Source organism: Phyllostomus hastatus, unplaced genomic scaffold (assembly GCF_019186645.2).
Source record: "Phyllostomus hastatus isolate PE091 unplaced genomic scaffold, TTU_PhHast_1.1 phas_scaffold_21, whole genome shotgun sequence".
Classification (NCBI taxonomy): domain Eukaryota; kingdom Metazoa; phylum Chordata; class Mammalia; order Chiroptera; family Phyllostomidae; genus Phyllostomus; species Phyllostomus hastatus.
In genome coordinates, this window is record NW_025334017.1 from 18,124,387 (window position 1) to 18,137,386 (window position 13,000).

The 13,000-nt window shown below is 36.6% G+C and overlaps 1 protein-coding gene across 2 annotated transcripts in view; it reads left to right on the forward strand.

The window, feature by feature from the left end:
* INTS8 (integrator complex subunit 8) overlaps window positions 1-12,875 on the forward strand; it is a 46,020-nt gene extending 33,145 nt beyond the window's left edge. For both annotated transcript variants that reach the window (XM_045861140.1, XM_045861142.1), the window contains 11 exons: window positions 1,185-1,369; window positions 1,785-1,818; window positions 3,257-3,313; window positions 3,402-3,463; window positions 5,599-5,717; window positions 7,092-7,195; window positions 8,027-8,077; window positions 8,334-8,407; window positions 8,484-8,548; window positions 8,714-8,757; window positions 12,665-12,875. In XM_045861140.1, coding sequence (XP_045717096.1) covers window positions 1,185-1,369; window positions 1,785-1,818; window positions 3,257-3,313; window positions 3,402-3,463; window positions 5,599-5,717; window positions 7,092-7,195; window positions 8,027-8,077; window positions 8,334-8,407; window positions 8,484-8,548; window positions 8,714-8,757; window positions 12,665-12,781 — 912 coding nt within the window. In that variant the 3' untranslated portion in view covers window positions 12,782-12,875. The remainder of the gene's footprint in view (window positions 1-1,184; window positions 1,370-1,784; window positions 1,819-3,256; window positions 3,314-3,401; window positions 3,464-5,598; window positions 5,718-7,091; window positions 7,196-8,026; window positions 8,078-8,333; window positions 8,408-8,483; window positions 8,549-8,713; window positions 8,758-12,664) is intronic.
* Window positions 12,876-13,000: the final 125 nt, after the last annotated feature.

The following is a 13,000-nucleotide window of genomic DNA, read 5'->3' on the forward strand; positions in this document are numbered from 1 at the left end:
GCTCACACAACCCAGGCATGTGTCCTGACCAGGAATCAAACTGGTGACCTTTTGCTTTGTGGTTTGATGCCTAAAACCAACTGGGACACATGGGCCAGGGCCTTGTTAATTATTCTTCATTTCAGTTAGTGTATCCTTCATTTATGACTGGCCCTTTTTTATGCTTTTGAGGTTTTCACGAAGTTCAATTGGTAACCATGTAACCAGTGTTAAGAACTCTGCATCTAGTAGATTGCTTGTCTCCATTTTGTTTAGTTCTTTTTCAGGTGTTTTGTTCTGTTCTTCCATTTGGCACATATCTCTTTGTTTCCTAACTTTGGCAACCTGCGTGTGTTTCTTTCTTTGTCCTAGGTAGAGCTGCTAGTCTCCCAAGCTTGGTAGAGTGGCCTAATGTAGTGGGTATTCTGTAGGGTCCAGGGGCACCACCTTCCCCATCACCCAAGCTGGGCCTTTGAGGTATGTCCCCATGTAGGCTTACTCTTCAGGGGGGACTTCTGCCACCAAGATATCCCACCCAGTTTTTATCTACATGTGGGTGTGGGACCAGCTCGTCCCGCATCTCTTCCTCTCCTACCAGTCTTGATGTGGGTTCTCCTTTAATTCCCTAGTTGTAGGACTTCCATTCAGCCAGATTTCAGGAGGTTCTGAATGATGGTTATTCTGTAGTTGAGTTGTAATTTTGATGTGGTTGTGGGAAGAGGTGACTACTGTGTTTACCTTCCCTGCCATCTTACCTGGAAGTCTTTAAGCACTATTTTAATCTCATCTCTGGGTTTTTACCACAGTTAACACCTTTTTTTTTTAAAGCAGGATTATACTATGTATATATGGCAACTTGGTTTTTCCCCACTTAATAAATCACGAGCTTCTTTGCATTTTCTTAATTTGTTCTCATTATACTATACTTGTTTTTGTTTTTATTAGACTGTAATTTTTAGAAACAATGAAGTTTATAATACTGTAAAATCAGAGGATTCTCTTTCCTGAGCAGAGTCAGATCTTTCAGTAGACAGTGAGCTCCAAATTCCTCCATTGTTGGAGAGAAGGCACAGCTTAAAATACTGTGCTTGGTATACCTGGGCAATGACACATTTTCCTTTAAGTGTGCCTTAATGATAGTAGTGGCATGTAGGACCTTACAGATTATCTCTTGTGCGTTTTCTGTTTTTTTGTGTGTGTTACAGCTTGGACAGCTTTTAGCGGCTACCATCAAAGAACTTCCAGGCCCTAAAGAAAGCAGACGGACTGCTAAAGACCTCTGGGAAGTGGTTGTTCAGATCTGCAGTGTGTCCAGTCAACACAAACGCGGAAACGATGGCAGAATTAGTTTGATAAAGCAGAGGGAATCTACATTAGGTATAATGTATCGGTATGTTTTGATCAGTTTATTTTTTGAGTTATATTATTATTTATACTATTGGTACTATTTCAAGAACATCTACCATTATCCTTATGTATCTTAAAGAGGGACAGTGTAGGAATTTTCTGGTACTGATATCTGATGGACTTGGCTGGCACGACCACATTTGGAAATACCTTGTTAGTTATTTTCAGAGACTATCGAACATGTAACATAATCAGTGAAACCTTGCAGTTGGATAGTACAGAAGATGTCGGTGTGATTAAAACAGAAGAAATTTTATCACTAATATGGCAATAGAATATTGTACTCTTTTATTCATGCAAAACTGGGGAGTTAGCAATAAATCACCACTTATAATTTACTTTCTTGATTTTAGTTTTAATTTCTGATATTTAATGTATATACAAATTTTTTTTTGTAGGAGTGAATTGCTCTCTTTTATCAAAAAATTACGGGTACGTTTTATTAAAAGTTAATTTAATTAATTACTATTGCTGATTCTCATAGACTACGGAGGGGGGCCCCCCAAAACCTGGAATTTATTTATAAAAAAATGTGCATTCTTACATGTGTGAAACTTCAGTCATTTTCAGAGTACTCTCCATTTTATGCAATACATCTATTGAGACATTTTCCTACTACTCAAAATAGTCTTTGAACTTGTCAGTTTTGATGCTTGTTAGTGCTTCTGCTGTTTTTTGTTTCACCTCTTCCACATTGGCATAATGTTTTCCTTTGAGGACTTTTTCCATCTGGGGAAACCAAAAAGAGTCTCTCGGGGCGAGATCAGGTGACTAGGGAGAGTGGGGCATGAGGGTCATGCCATTTTTGGGTCAAAAACTGCTGAACACAGCACCATGTGGGCAGGTGTGCTTTTTAATCAGTCTTCATGAAATGGGCAAATACGTTGAAAGAATCTTCAAAAAAATTTACTGAAACCAAATGCAGCCTCTCACAATAATGCCAGCTGGTACACTGAAACAGATGGGTTCCTAGAACACTCTCGCCTAGTGGAGGGAGCCTGTACTACAACAGGCTCACCCTCCAGAAGATAATTCCAGTTTTTGGGGGGGTTCCCCTTGTATTACTATAAAATATTGAGTGCTTAAATGATTATTTAGGTGATTTATTAATGTGCCTCAGTGTTCAGTATGGGATAGTCTGAATAGAGAGCGCTTTTTTTTAAGATTTTATTTATTTTTAGAGAGGGAAGTGGGGTCGGGGAGAGAGAGAGAGAGAGAGAGAGGGAGGGAGAGAGAGGGAGAGAGAGAGAGAAACATCAATGTGTGGTTGCTGGGGGTTATGGCCTGCAACCCAGGCATTTACCCTGACTGGGAATCAAACCTTCAACACTTTGGTTCGCAGCCCGCGCTCAATCCACTGAGCTACGCCAGCCAGGTGAATAGAGAGATTTATTTTGCATTTACTTAACTATGTTTTGGTGACTAGAAATAGGTATTTTTTAAGTTGTAAAGAAGCCTGCATGATAGGGCTAGATGTGTGAAGCCTAGCTTTAATTTTGGTTTGATAGTGTTAATATCATGTTTATTGGACATCACCTAGATTCTACTTTTTATTATTTTAAGGAATAAAAGTCATTTTTTGGAGGTAGCTGGAAGTACTAGTTGGAAAGAGATTTATTTACTCAGTTTCAGAAATCATAGGATTTGAGCATTATAAACTGACACCTAAATATAATTTTTGTGTAAATTTTGCACCATGATTTCTTCCATATCATTAAAGATAAAGTTGATCTTACTGTGTTTTAAACTAAAGCAGATGGTAAATTTCTGAATTTTTTTTTGGAAGAAAATATTTGGTATCCGTGGGGTTGATGGGAGAAATATTAAAATACATATAATATTTAAGGATTCTGTGTTTTCTTTCTCATAGGAACCATTGGTTTTGTCTATTATTTTATCACTCTTCGTGAAACTTCATAATGTTCGGGTCAGTATTTGATAATTTCATGTAAAAATTTTTTGAAAGGAATTTCCATTTAAATCACAGGGTTTTTTTTTTGTTTTGTTTTTTTAAGGAGGACATTGTGAATGATATTACAGCTGAACACATTTCTATTTGGCCATCCTCCATCCCCAAGTAAGAAGTCTTATAGTTTACATTTCATTATATTATTTCTGTATTTAGAACTATCCTGACTGGTATAGGTAACTTTGAATAATTTGATTAAAAGGCTACAAAGTTAGCATTCTGTAGCCAACTTTGTAGTTGGCTACAGAATGTAGTTGTAGCCAACTTTGTGTTTCTCTGTTTCTCGATTACAATGATTATCTCTGTGAAAATTATGGATAAGGCGTAACTATGAGAAAGAGCTGAGGTCTGCCAGCTTTAGGTAGAGCAGAAGATTTCTAAGTAGTCCTGATGCCTTGTCAGTGTGTAGAATCAGAAAACTGAGGCTAAAAAGAATGACTTTTTATCAGGTTTCTAGCATATTATCTCTTTTACAAGTATCTATATGAAAATATATTTTTTAAAATAATTCTTTGTAGGTCTCATCTAACTCTGATTATCAGAGGCTTCCAAATCCTTTTTGTTGCCTTAAGGAGCTCTTTAATGACTTCAAGAAATCTTCACCCTTCCTTTTATCACCTGAGAATCACAATAAGATGATGGGGGAATATTTTTAGGGGAAAAAAGTATTCTTTTTCTGGAAGAAACCGTTTACATTTTTTCTATTTCTACACGTAGCAACTTATTTCTCATTCAGGAGAGTCCATGTTTGTTTCCTCGCAAAAGTTTCTTTCTTTTTCTCTCTTCCCCCCAGTCCTCTTACTTTCTGCCTGAATGTAGTCCTAGGCCTCATTTTATTGCTCTTAGTGGCAACTGTGAAGAAGAAAAGATTTCAATAGGTAGAAAGCAGGCAACAGAAAGAGAGTAATTTGCTTTCATCTCAATCTTTGAGATTGGAAGCAGTTGTGTATCTCATGTGGGGATTAGAGGGTCAAAAGTGGGTTAGTGACCCTTCCCTCCACTCACTGAGGCTTCTTTTCCAAAGGAGCCCCATGCTTAATGAAGCAGATGTGCAGGTTCCACAGCTTTCTAACTGCAGATTTTACATAAAATTAGTTCATTAGGTAGTCCAAGAATCAGGCAGAGATCATTTTGCCTCTTTAATTGATAGTTGTCACACCTCTTTGGTATTACTGTGGCCCCATCATTAGACTATAAACTAATGATTGATTGTCAGTGTGTGTTTATTATAAATGAATAAAAAAATGATTTACCAAAGAGGGTCTGAGCCAGACTCCTAGGATTGGAGTCCCAGCCACTCCACCTATCAGGCATATGACCTTGTGCCAGTTTCCTCTTGTGAAAAGTGGGTAGGTGCATAGTACCTCTCTCAGAATTGTGAGGATTAAATAAGTTAGTACATTTTCTAAGCTAATTGTTTAAAATAAGGACTGGCACATAGTAGGCTTTGCTATTATCTTCATGATAAAATTACTTTAATGTAAATTAACCTAGAGAAAATAAAATTGTGTCTTACTGTTCCAGGGAGATAAAAGCTATCAGCTGGGTTAATTGGGCGCTGGCCTGGTTTTTATCTTCACAGTTCGATCTTCTAATTCTGTATCTCAAGACCTCTGGGTTTAACTAGGCTCAGAGCAGCTGATCCTGTCCCCTACCCTTTTTGATTCCCTTGTTGCTACCAAATGCACTTAAATGGTATATTTGCCACATCTGGCCCCTAATCCTGTGATGGCCAGTGAAATACCTAATCCAGAGGATTTAGTTACTCTTAGAAGAAGCCACAAGGTGGGTTTAACTATTGTTAGTATTTGAGCTTATGTTTTCGGTGGCTTCTAGATAATAGAACTTAAAAATCATTTGGGGAAAATTTATGAGTCTCCCTTTAATTTTATTACCTGTAAATGTGCCTAAAAAGCGGAGCTAGGTATTTATCCTACCACTTTTATATGCTTTTTATTATAAAATATTTGAAGATACTTTTTAATAGCAACTTTCTTTGGCATTTTTAGGGGGAAAAAGGAAACAAAAATCAGATTGTTTTCAACCCATTATAAAAAGTTAGCTTATCATACTTTCTCAGACTTAGATATTTTGATAGTTTTTATGTATTTATCCCTAGTAATATTTAGCATATTTATGATCACCAAAATTTTGGCTAAGTCTTTTTGTCTTTATTAAATGTGTGTATGGAATTTGAAGTTGTTTCTTAAAATAGAGATTAATGTTCATTGTCTTCCTTTCAGCCTGCAGTCAGTGGACTTTGAAGCTGTAGCAATCACAGTGAAAGAGCTAGTTCGGTATGCCCGCAGTATAAATCCAAACAACCATTCCTGGTTAATTATTCAGGCAGACATTTACTTTGGTAAGTGGGACGTGTGGTTGCTTTGTGTTTTCTTTTCTGGGACTTTTAGAAGTGAAAATAAGTAATGTTATACATGTATTAATACTTGATTAAACTTGGCTTGTTTTTGACAGATGCCTCTCCTTCCTAGATAACGTTAAGAGAGTAAAGCTCTAATTGCCATATGTGTGCATTTTGCTGTGTAGAGCCTTTGGTTCAGATGCTTTTTGAAGATTTTATTTATTTTTTATATTATTTTTTAGAGAGAGGGGAAGGGAAAGAGAAAAAGAGGGAGAGAAACATGGATGTGGGAGAGAGAGATTGATAGGTTACCTCTTGTACTCCCTGCACCTGGGGACCTGGCTGGCATCCCAGGCATGTGCCCCGACTAGGAATTGAATTGGTGATCTTACAGTTCACAGGCTGGCACTCAATCCACTGAGCCACACCAGCCAGGGCTGGTTCAGATGCTTTTAATTTTATGTTGACTACCTTATTTCTTTCTTTTTTTTTTTTTTTTGTAAATAGTGAATATTTATCTGGTAAGTTGGTAAAATAGTTTGAAGGAAAGAGATTAAAATTAGCTTTCATAATTGCTGTTTAAAGGTTCTAAAATCTGTCCAGGTACTCTTCTGTTGTTGTTGTTGTTTTTTTTTAATGGTTTTATTTATTTATTTTTAGAGAGGGGGGAGGGAGGGGAAAAGAGAGGGAGAGAAACATCAATGTATGAGAGAAACATTGATTGGTTACCTCTCGCATGGCCCCAACTGGGGACTGGCCTGCAACCCAGGCATGTGCCCTGACTAGGAATGGAACCAGCCACATTTAGGTTTGCAAGATGACACCCAACCCACTGAGCCACACTAGTTTGGGCTGTCCGGGCACTCTTGATAATTATTTGTATTGTTGGTAATACATGGATACTGATAGATCTTTCCAACTTGATAATATTTCTGTTACTACACAGGTACACAAAATTTATGACTGGTATCATTCATGGTCAGTTTTTTAGAAGTTGGTTTTTTAAAAGAGAAATTCCCAAATACTGTAAGAGTAGAGAGGGTAGTATAGTGAATCCACATGTGTGTGCCATCTCACTCTAATAGTAATTAACTTATGCCAGTCTCATTTTATCTGTACCCTCACCTACATTATTTCTCTGTCTCCCAGATTACTTTTGAAGCAAATTGCAAATTTTAAAAGTAGTTTAAAAAATATAAAGGCAATTTATCTCAGTGCTGGCCTTGATTAAGTATTATCCCTAGGTCTATGGTTTGAATATGCTTTTGTCAACTGGTGAATTAATACCTGACTCTTTACAAAAGAGGCTCTGTCTGTTTTTCCAACTGATATGTCTAGTGATAGGTAATTCTTTATCTCAATTTTCTACTCCAGCAACAAATCAGTATTCAGCAGCTCTTCACTATTACCTCCAGGCGGGAGCTGTATGTTCTGATTTCTTTAATAAGGCTGTACCCCCTGATGTTTATACAGACCAGGTAAGTTGTTTTTATTGGCTTTTGTCCTTGTCTGCTTTTAAATGTTCTTCTTTCTGGGTCCCTTTTGGGTGAGTAGTTTTCATTTCCATGTTTGTGGTGGTGACTTCCAAATTGATTGCTTTAGACAAGATTGTTCTAGTGCCCATAGTCCATTGATGCTTCAGTGTTCCCTGACACCTCAAACTCAGCCTGTCCAAAACTGATTTCAGCCTCTTGCTTTACTAGTTTCTCCTCCTAGTGTCTGCTCCCTCCAAAACAGACAGACAAACAAATAGCCCACCAAAATACCAAACACCTTTAAATGTTTGAGTTGACTTAAGCCCAAATCCTGAGTGTCATGTTCTTTTCTTGACTGACCCTCCCACACACCACAAACGGCCCAATTCAAGGCGTGTTGGTTCTATCTCTGAACTCTTCAATTTTGTTTCTTTTCTGCTGCTATGCATTGCTCTTTCCTCTGGTTTAGTCTACCAGTATCATAATTTAAAATAAATGTCATTTTCAATACTTACAATAAATGGCTTTTGAAGTAAGATTTAAAATTTTTTAATAACTAGTTTTTTAAATTAATAAACTTTGTTTTAGAATGGTTTTAGATTCACAGCTAAGTTGAGCAAAAATTACCCTATGTACCAGGTATGGTATAGCTTAGTAAATGTTTTCATATGTCCTTTAAAAAGAGTGTATTGTGCTGTGGTTGAGAGAAGTTTTGTAAAAATGTACAACCCCTACACATGCACAACCTTCCCTACTGTCGACATCCCACGTCCAAGTGGTGTATTTGTTACAATTGATGTTAATTTCTTAAAATAATCATAATTGTTTTTATAGGTAATAAAAAGAATGATAAAGTGTTGCTCTTTGCTGAATTGCCACACACAGGTTAGTTTATTTTGATGTTGGTTTATCTGTATATTAGAGTTTATAGTAAATATAAAGCATTGGACTGGGAAATAGTTTTTATTTTCCTTATAATTGCTCATAATATGAGCTGGTCCCCTCCAAGTGATTTGCAAAGCCATTTAAATGATATATTCTCGATATAAGGATCATTAAAAATTTCCCCTCCAAAATTGGGAGAGTCATTGTTGACACTAGTGACATGAAACCATTTTTAAATCTTTATTTGTTTATGTAGGTGGCAATTTTATGTCAGTTCCTTAGAGAAATTGACTACAAAACAGCCTTTAAATCACTGCAGGAACAAAACAGGTATGAACGATTTTTAAAATAAAATAAAGTTGCAGTTTGCTTAAGAAAGAGGAAGTAACCCAATTCTGTTTTTCAGTCATGATGCCATGGACTCCTACTATGACTACATATGGGACGTCACCATTTTGGAATACTTGACTTGTATCCTTTTGCCTGGTATCACATGTGATATTAGAATAGTTCATTTCTGTAAATTAAAGAAGTATTTAGTATTGTGCATTTTCTAAACCAAACCTGAAAAACAGTTGAGATTCTGTTATGGTATTTAATAGTATTAGGTTTATTATTCTTAACCAATTCATTTAGATCTTCATCATAAAAGAGGAGAAACAGATAAAAGACAAATTGCGGTAAGTTACTTTGTGCCTTTCTTCAGTAATATACTTAATTTCCTTAATGTTAAAACCATTGTTAAGAATTTGACCGACAAAAAAAGATTTTGTGTGCCTAGTTACTGCCAAGTTGGTTATTGGTGTTTACTTTTTAAAAGATCCTATTTTGGTAATACGAGTTTTTATATCTAGTTTATTTTGTATTAAAACATTAGATCATGTCTCTCAACTCCAAACCGTTAAGTGGTTTCCCATTTCACACAATGTTGAAGTCCATACAGTGGCCTCTGAGGTCATCTATGATTTTCCCATCTGACTCCCACTGCTACAGCAATAAAATACCAAGAACATTCACCACTGAAGGGTTTGAGAACTGTCTGTTCCAGGAACAGTTCTTTAACTTCCCTCAGGTCTCTCCTCATATGTTACTTTCTTAGTTAGTAATCATTCTTTCCTAACTATCTTATAAAATAGCAGTGTCTCTCTCCCTTTTCTAATACTTTTATTCTCATTTCCCTTTAAAAAATTTGCTCAATAGCAGTTATCAATATCTGACATACTACAGGATGGGCAAAAGTAGGGTTATAGTTGTGAGTATGTGAAAGTTTATTCTTGTATTGTTATTTATTATTGTATTTTCCATACAAACAACTGTAAACCTTACTTTTGCTCACATCTATATATTTATTTATTTACTTACTGGCTATTTCTCCAGGAGGGCAGAGACTTGATTTTGTCATAGCTGATACCTAGAATAGTTCCTGGCACATAATAGATGCTCAATAATAACTGAATAGACAAATTACTCATTTGAATTTGACTTATAAGCCAAAACATTATACATTTTAGTGGCCATTTTTACTTGCCTAACATTTGCTGCATTATTACTACTATAGATATTTTCTATTCACTTATATTAATAAAAGCAAATGCCATTTATTAAGTGTCTTTGAAGCTTTGTTCTTGGACCAAATTGTGTGGTCACTAGTTAGAGGAAACAGAATGATAACAGCATCTTTAAGAAAAAAGAAAGAAAAGGAGGGAGGGAGAGAGGAAGGAAAAAAAGAATAGGAAGGCAGTTCTGCTTGACTGGAAGCTGCTAAGTCTCCCTGTTCATCTAGGTCTGGAAGGTAATAATGAAACTTTTCCAGTTCTCTTATGCTATTTTCAAACCATCTCTACTTAATATTTTTAAAATCCTTTCTCCTTCAAAGCTTATACCTACCCCCTTACTTGCTTATCTAGCCAACCTCTGCATGCATGAAAAGAGGTGATCAAGGGCTCCCACACCCTTATCATTAGAAGTCCACTGTCACATTTACTGTGGATCAGCCACCCACACCCAGAGCTGTGTCTCAGAATTATTCTACATAACATCTCTGCCAATAATATCTCAGTCTCTTACTTCTTGGCTTCTTTGTTCCTCATGATCAGTGAGATGTTCAAGTTTATGACCAATTTTTCCCTAGTTTGTCAGCCTCTTCCCAGCTTTGCTTTCTTACCTGCTCACTTTGAACACAGCAAATGCCAGTCTCTGCATCTCACAGATACTGGTACAGGTTTGAGATGAGACCCTGGAATCTAATTTTTAAGTTCTTAGATCATTCTGATGACTGATCAGATTTGGGAAAGCTATCTATGATAGATGGTCAGAACTATTCTTTGATAATATTTTCAGTATCTTTTCTCTTTTGTTCATCTCACCTGGAAAAGTTCCAACTCTGAATCAGTTCAAATACTTGTACGTTGTATGTTACCCACCCCCTCCCCCCACCCCGAGGCATTGAATAGTGTTGGAAAGTCCTACAACCATGTAAACTGGTGCCGGTACTAAACCATGGTCCCCAACCATAGCCAGCCCCTCATCTCTCTGTTTTTAAACCAGTCAGTAGTCAGTGGTATGCAGTTATTTTTAGGGACTATTTTAGACTTTCTTCCTGTTAAGCCCCCGTCCTCTGTCCCTTTTTAGTTTTCAGTAACTTCTTGCTTGTGTTTGGAATAGATCAGAAAAGAGACTGACCAGCTCCTGTCCTCATGGAAGTTACAGTCTTGGGAGTTGTGGCCCTGTGAGTGCCAGCTTCAAATTCCTATTTCAAGTTCTGCATTCTGCCTTTGAAATAATCCACATCCGTACTCATCAAGTCCACTCTTTTAGTCAGTAAAGGGTTATGCTACTCCTGATGAAGGCAAGTTCTGTGCTTTTGATTCTGTCCCTCCATTGACTTTTTAATCAGTTATCTTCTATATTGTCAGCCTTTTGAATCCCATAGCCCATTAACTTTCTCATTCATAAACTTTATTGACTGCCTCCATGTCCCTTTAATCCTGTCTCTGCCTTGTGTTTTGAAGCTCTTCAACCAAGTGCAATTCGACTTCAGCTGTCACCATTCTTAACTCTTCTCTTGGGTCATCAAATGCCAAAGCTGTTGGATACTTTTTAATCCTTATCCTATTTACATCTCCTTCCTTCTTGAAGTCCTTTATTCCTTTGACTTCCCTGACATTATTATTCAGTTAATTTTCCCAACTGTTCTACCTTTTCTCCTTTGCCACTATCTTCCTCAGTCTACCCCTTAAGCTTGGTTTTCCCAAGCCCTTGGTTATTTTCTGATTGCCCTATAGCTAATCTCATTCACTATTTAGATAGGGTGTATCATTTCTCTCAAATATTTGGCTCCTTTTCCCACTTCTGTTTTATACTTCAGAATTTTATAGACAGTTGTCTTCAGGATATTTTGTTGAGATAACTTTAGTTATACTCCACTACCAGGTTTCCCACATGTATTCCTTCATATTGAATGATATGATCTAGCAATTCTTCCTACTCCCTAATGTAATTAAAGATCATTTTTGAGTAGCCTTATCTCCCTTCAAGCTACATGTCAAAAGTCTTTGTTAAAGTTCTATTTAAAAAAAAAAATCCAGAGATAGATTACCTTATAATACAAAGGTGATCCTAACGGCCTAAAAAATGTTAACAAAACACTGCATGGAAGAATACTATGGGTTTTTAGTAGGCTGAAGTATTTCTAATCATGGAAGAAATGAGTCAGTACATGATAAGCACTGAGCAAGTAGCTATTTTTGCACATTAAAAAGTGAAGCCCTGCCTTGGTTGTTGTGGCTGGGTTGGGTGTCATCCCAAAAAGCAAAAGGTTGCTGGTTTGATTCCTGGTCAGTGTGCATGTGTAGGTTGTGGGGTCATTGCCCAGGTGGGGTGAGTATCAGAGGCATTTTAAAATTTTTTAGAAATGTTTAAAAAGTGAAGCTCTGAAACAAGCATTTTAATTTTTTTTCATACTGTTTTATAGAAGGCTTCATTTAACTAAAAATGTCATCATCCAATTATATAGTTTATTTACTAGTATTTTAGACAAACTCATCCTCAGTAACGTTAAATTAATTCCATAAACTATGGTTTAGCAATTCCTTACCTTTTCCTTAAGAGTGGTTGTAGTCAGCCCTCACTGGTGTGGCTCAGCTGGGTGCTGTCTGGCGAAGCCAAAGGTTACAGTTTGGATTCCCTGTCAGGGCATGTACCTGGGTTGCAGCCGATCCCTGGCCGGCCCATTCCAGGAGGCAACTGATCAATGTCCCTGTCTTCCTCCCTTCCTTCCCTTCTTAAGAACAATAAAATCTTAAAATACAGAACAAAACAAGAATATCTCAAGGCTTGACGAACACCCGCACTGGATGTCCATAAGCACCTCAAACTCATCCTACCCTCTTCAGAAATCACCCTTTCCCCCAAAGGTGACTTTCTTTAAAAAAAAAAAAAAAAAGGTGCTTTTATGTTCATTTCTTCCACATCTCTTAGTATTTATGATTCGAGTTAGCATGTATGTAGTTTTATATTGTGTATATTAGCAAGACTTTTTAATTTTTTTACTAGACCTCTAATAACATCCCTTTTCTGTTTTGGAAGATCAAAGCCATTGGCCAGACAGAATTGAACGCGAGCAACCCAGAAGAAGTGTTACAGCTGGCGGCGCAGAGAAGGAAAAAAAAGTTTCTCCAAGCAATGGCAAAGCTTTACTTTTAAGCATTTAGTTAAAATTTCTTAACTTTTATTTTTTAAACAATAGGCTAAATATAAACAGTATTAAAAGATGAAGTATATAATACATATGTACATATTTAGTGGTGTTCTCTTTTCAGACAAAATACCGAAACAGTTTAAAAACAAAAACTATACAGAAGACTTCATTCCATAATAGCTTAAATTTATAATTCTTCAAAGAAGAGATTCACATGTCTAATA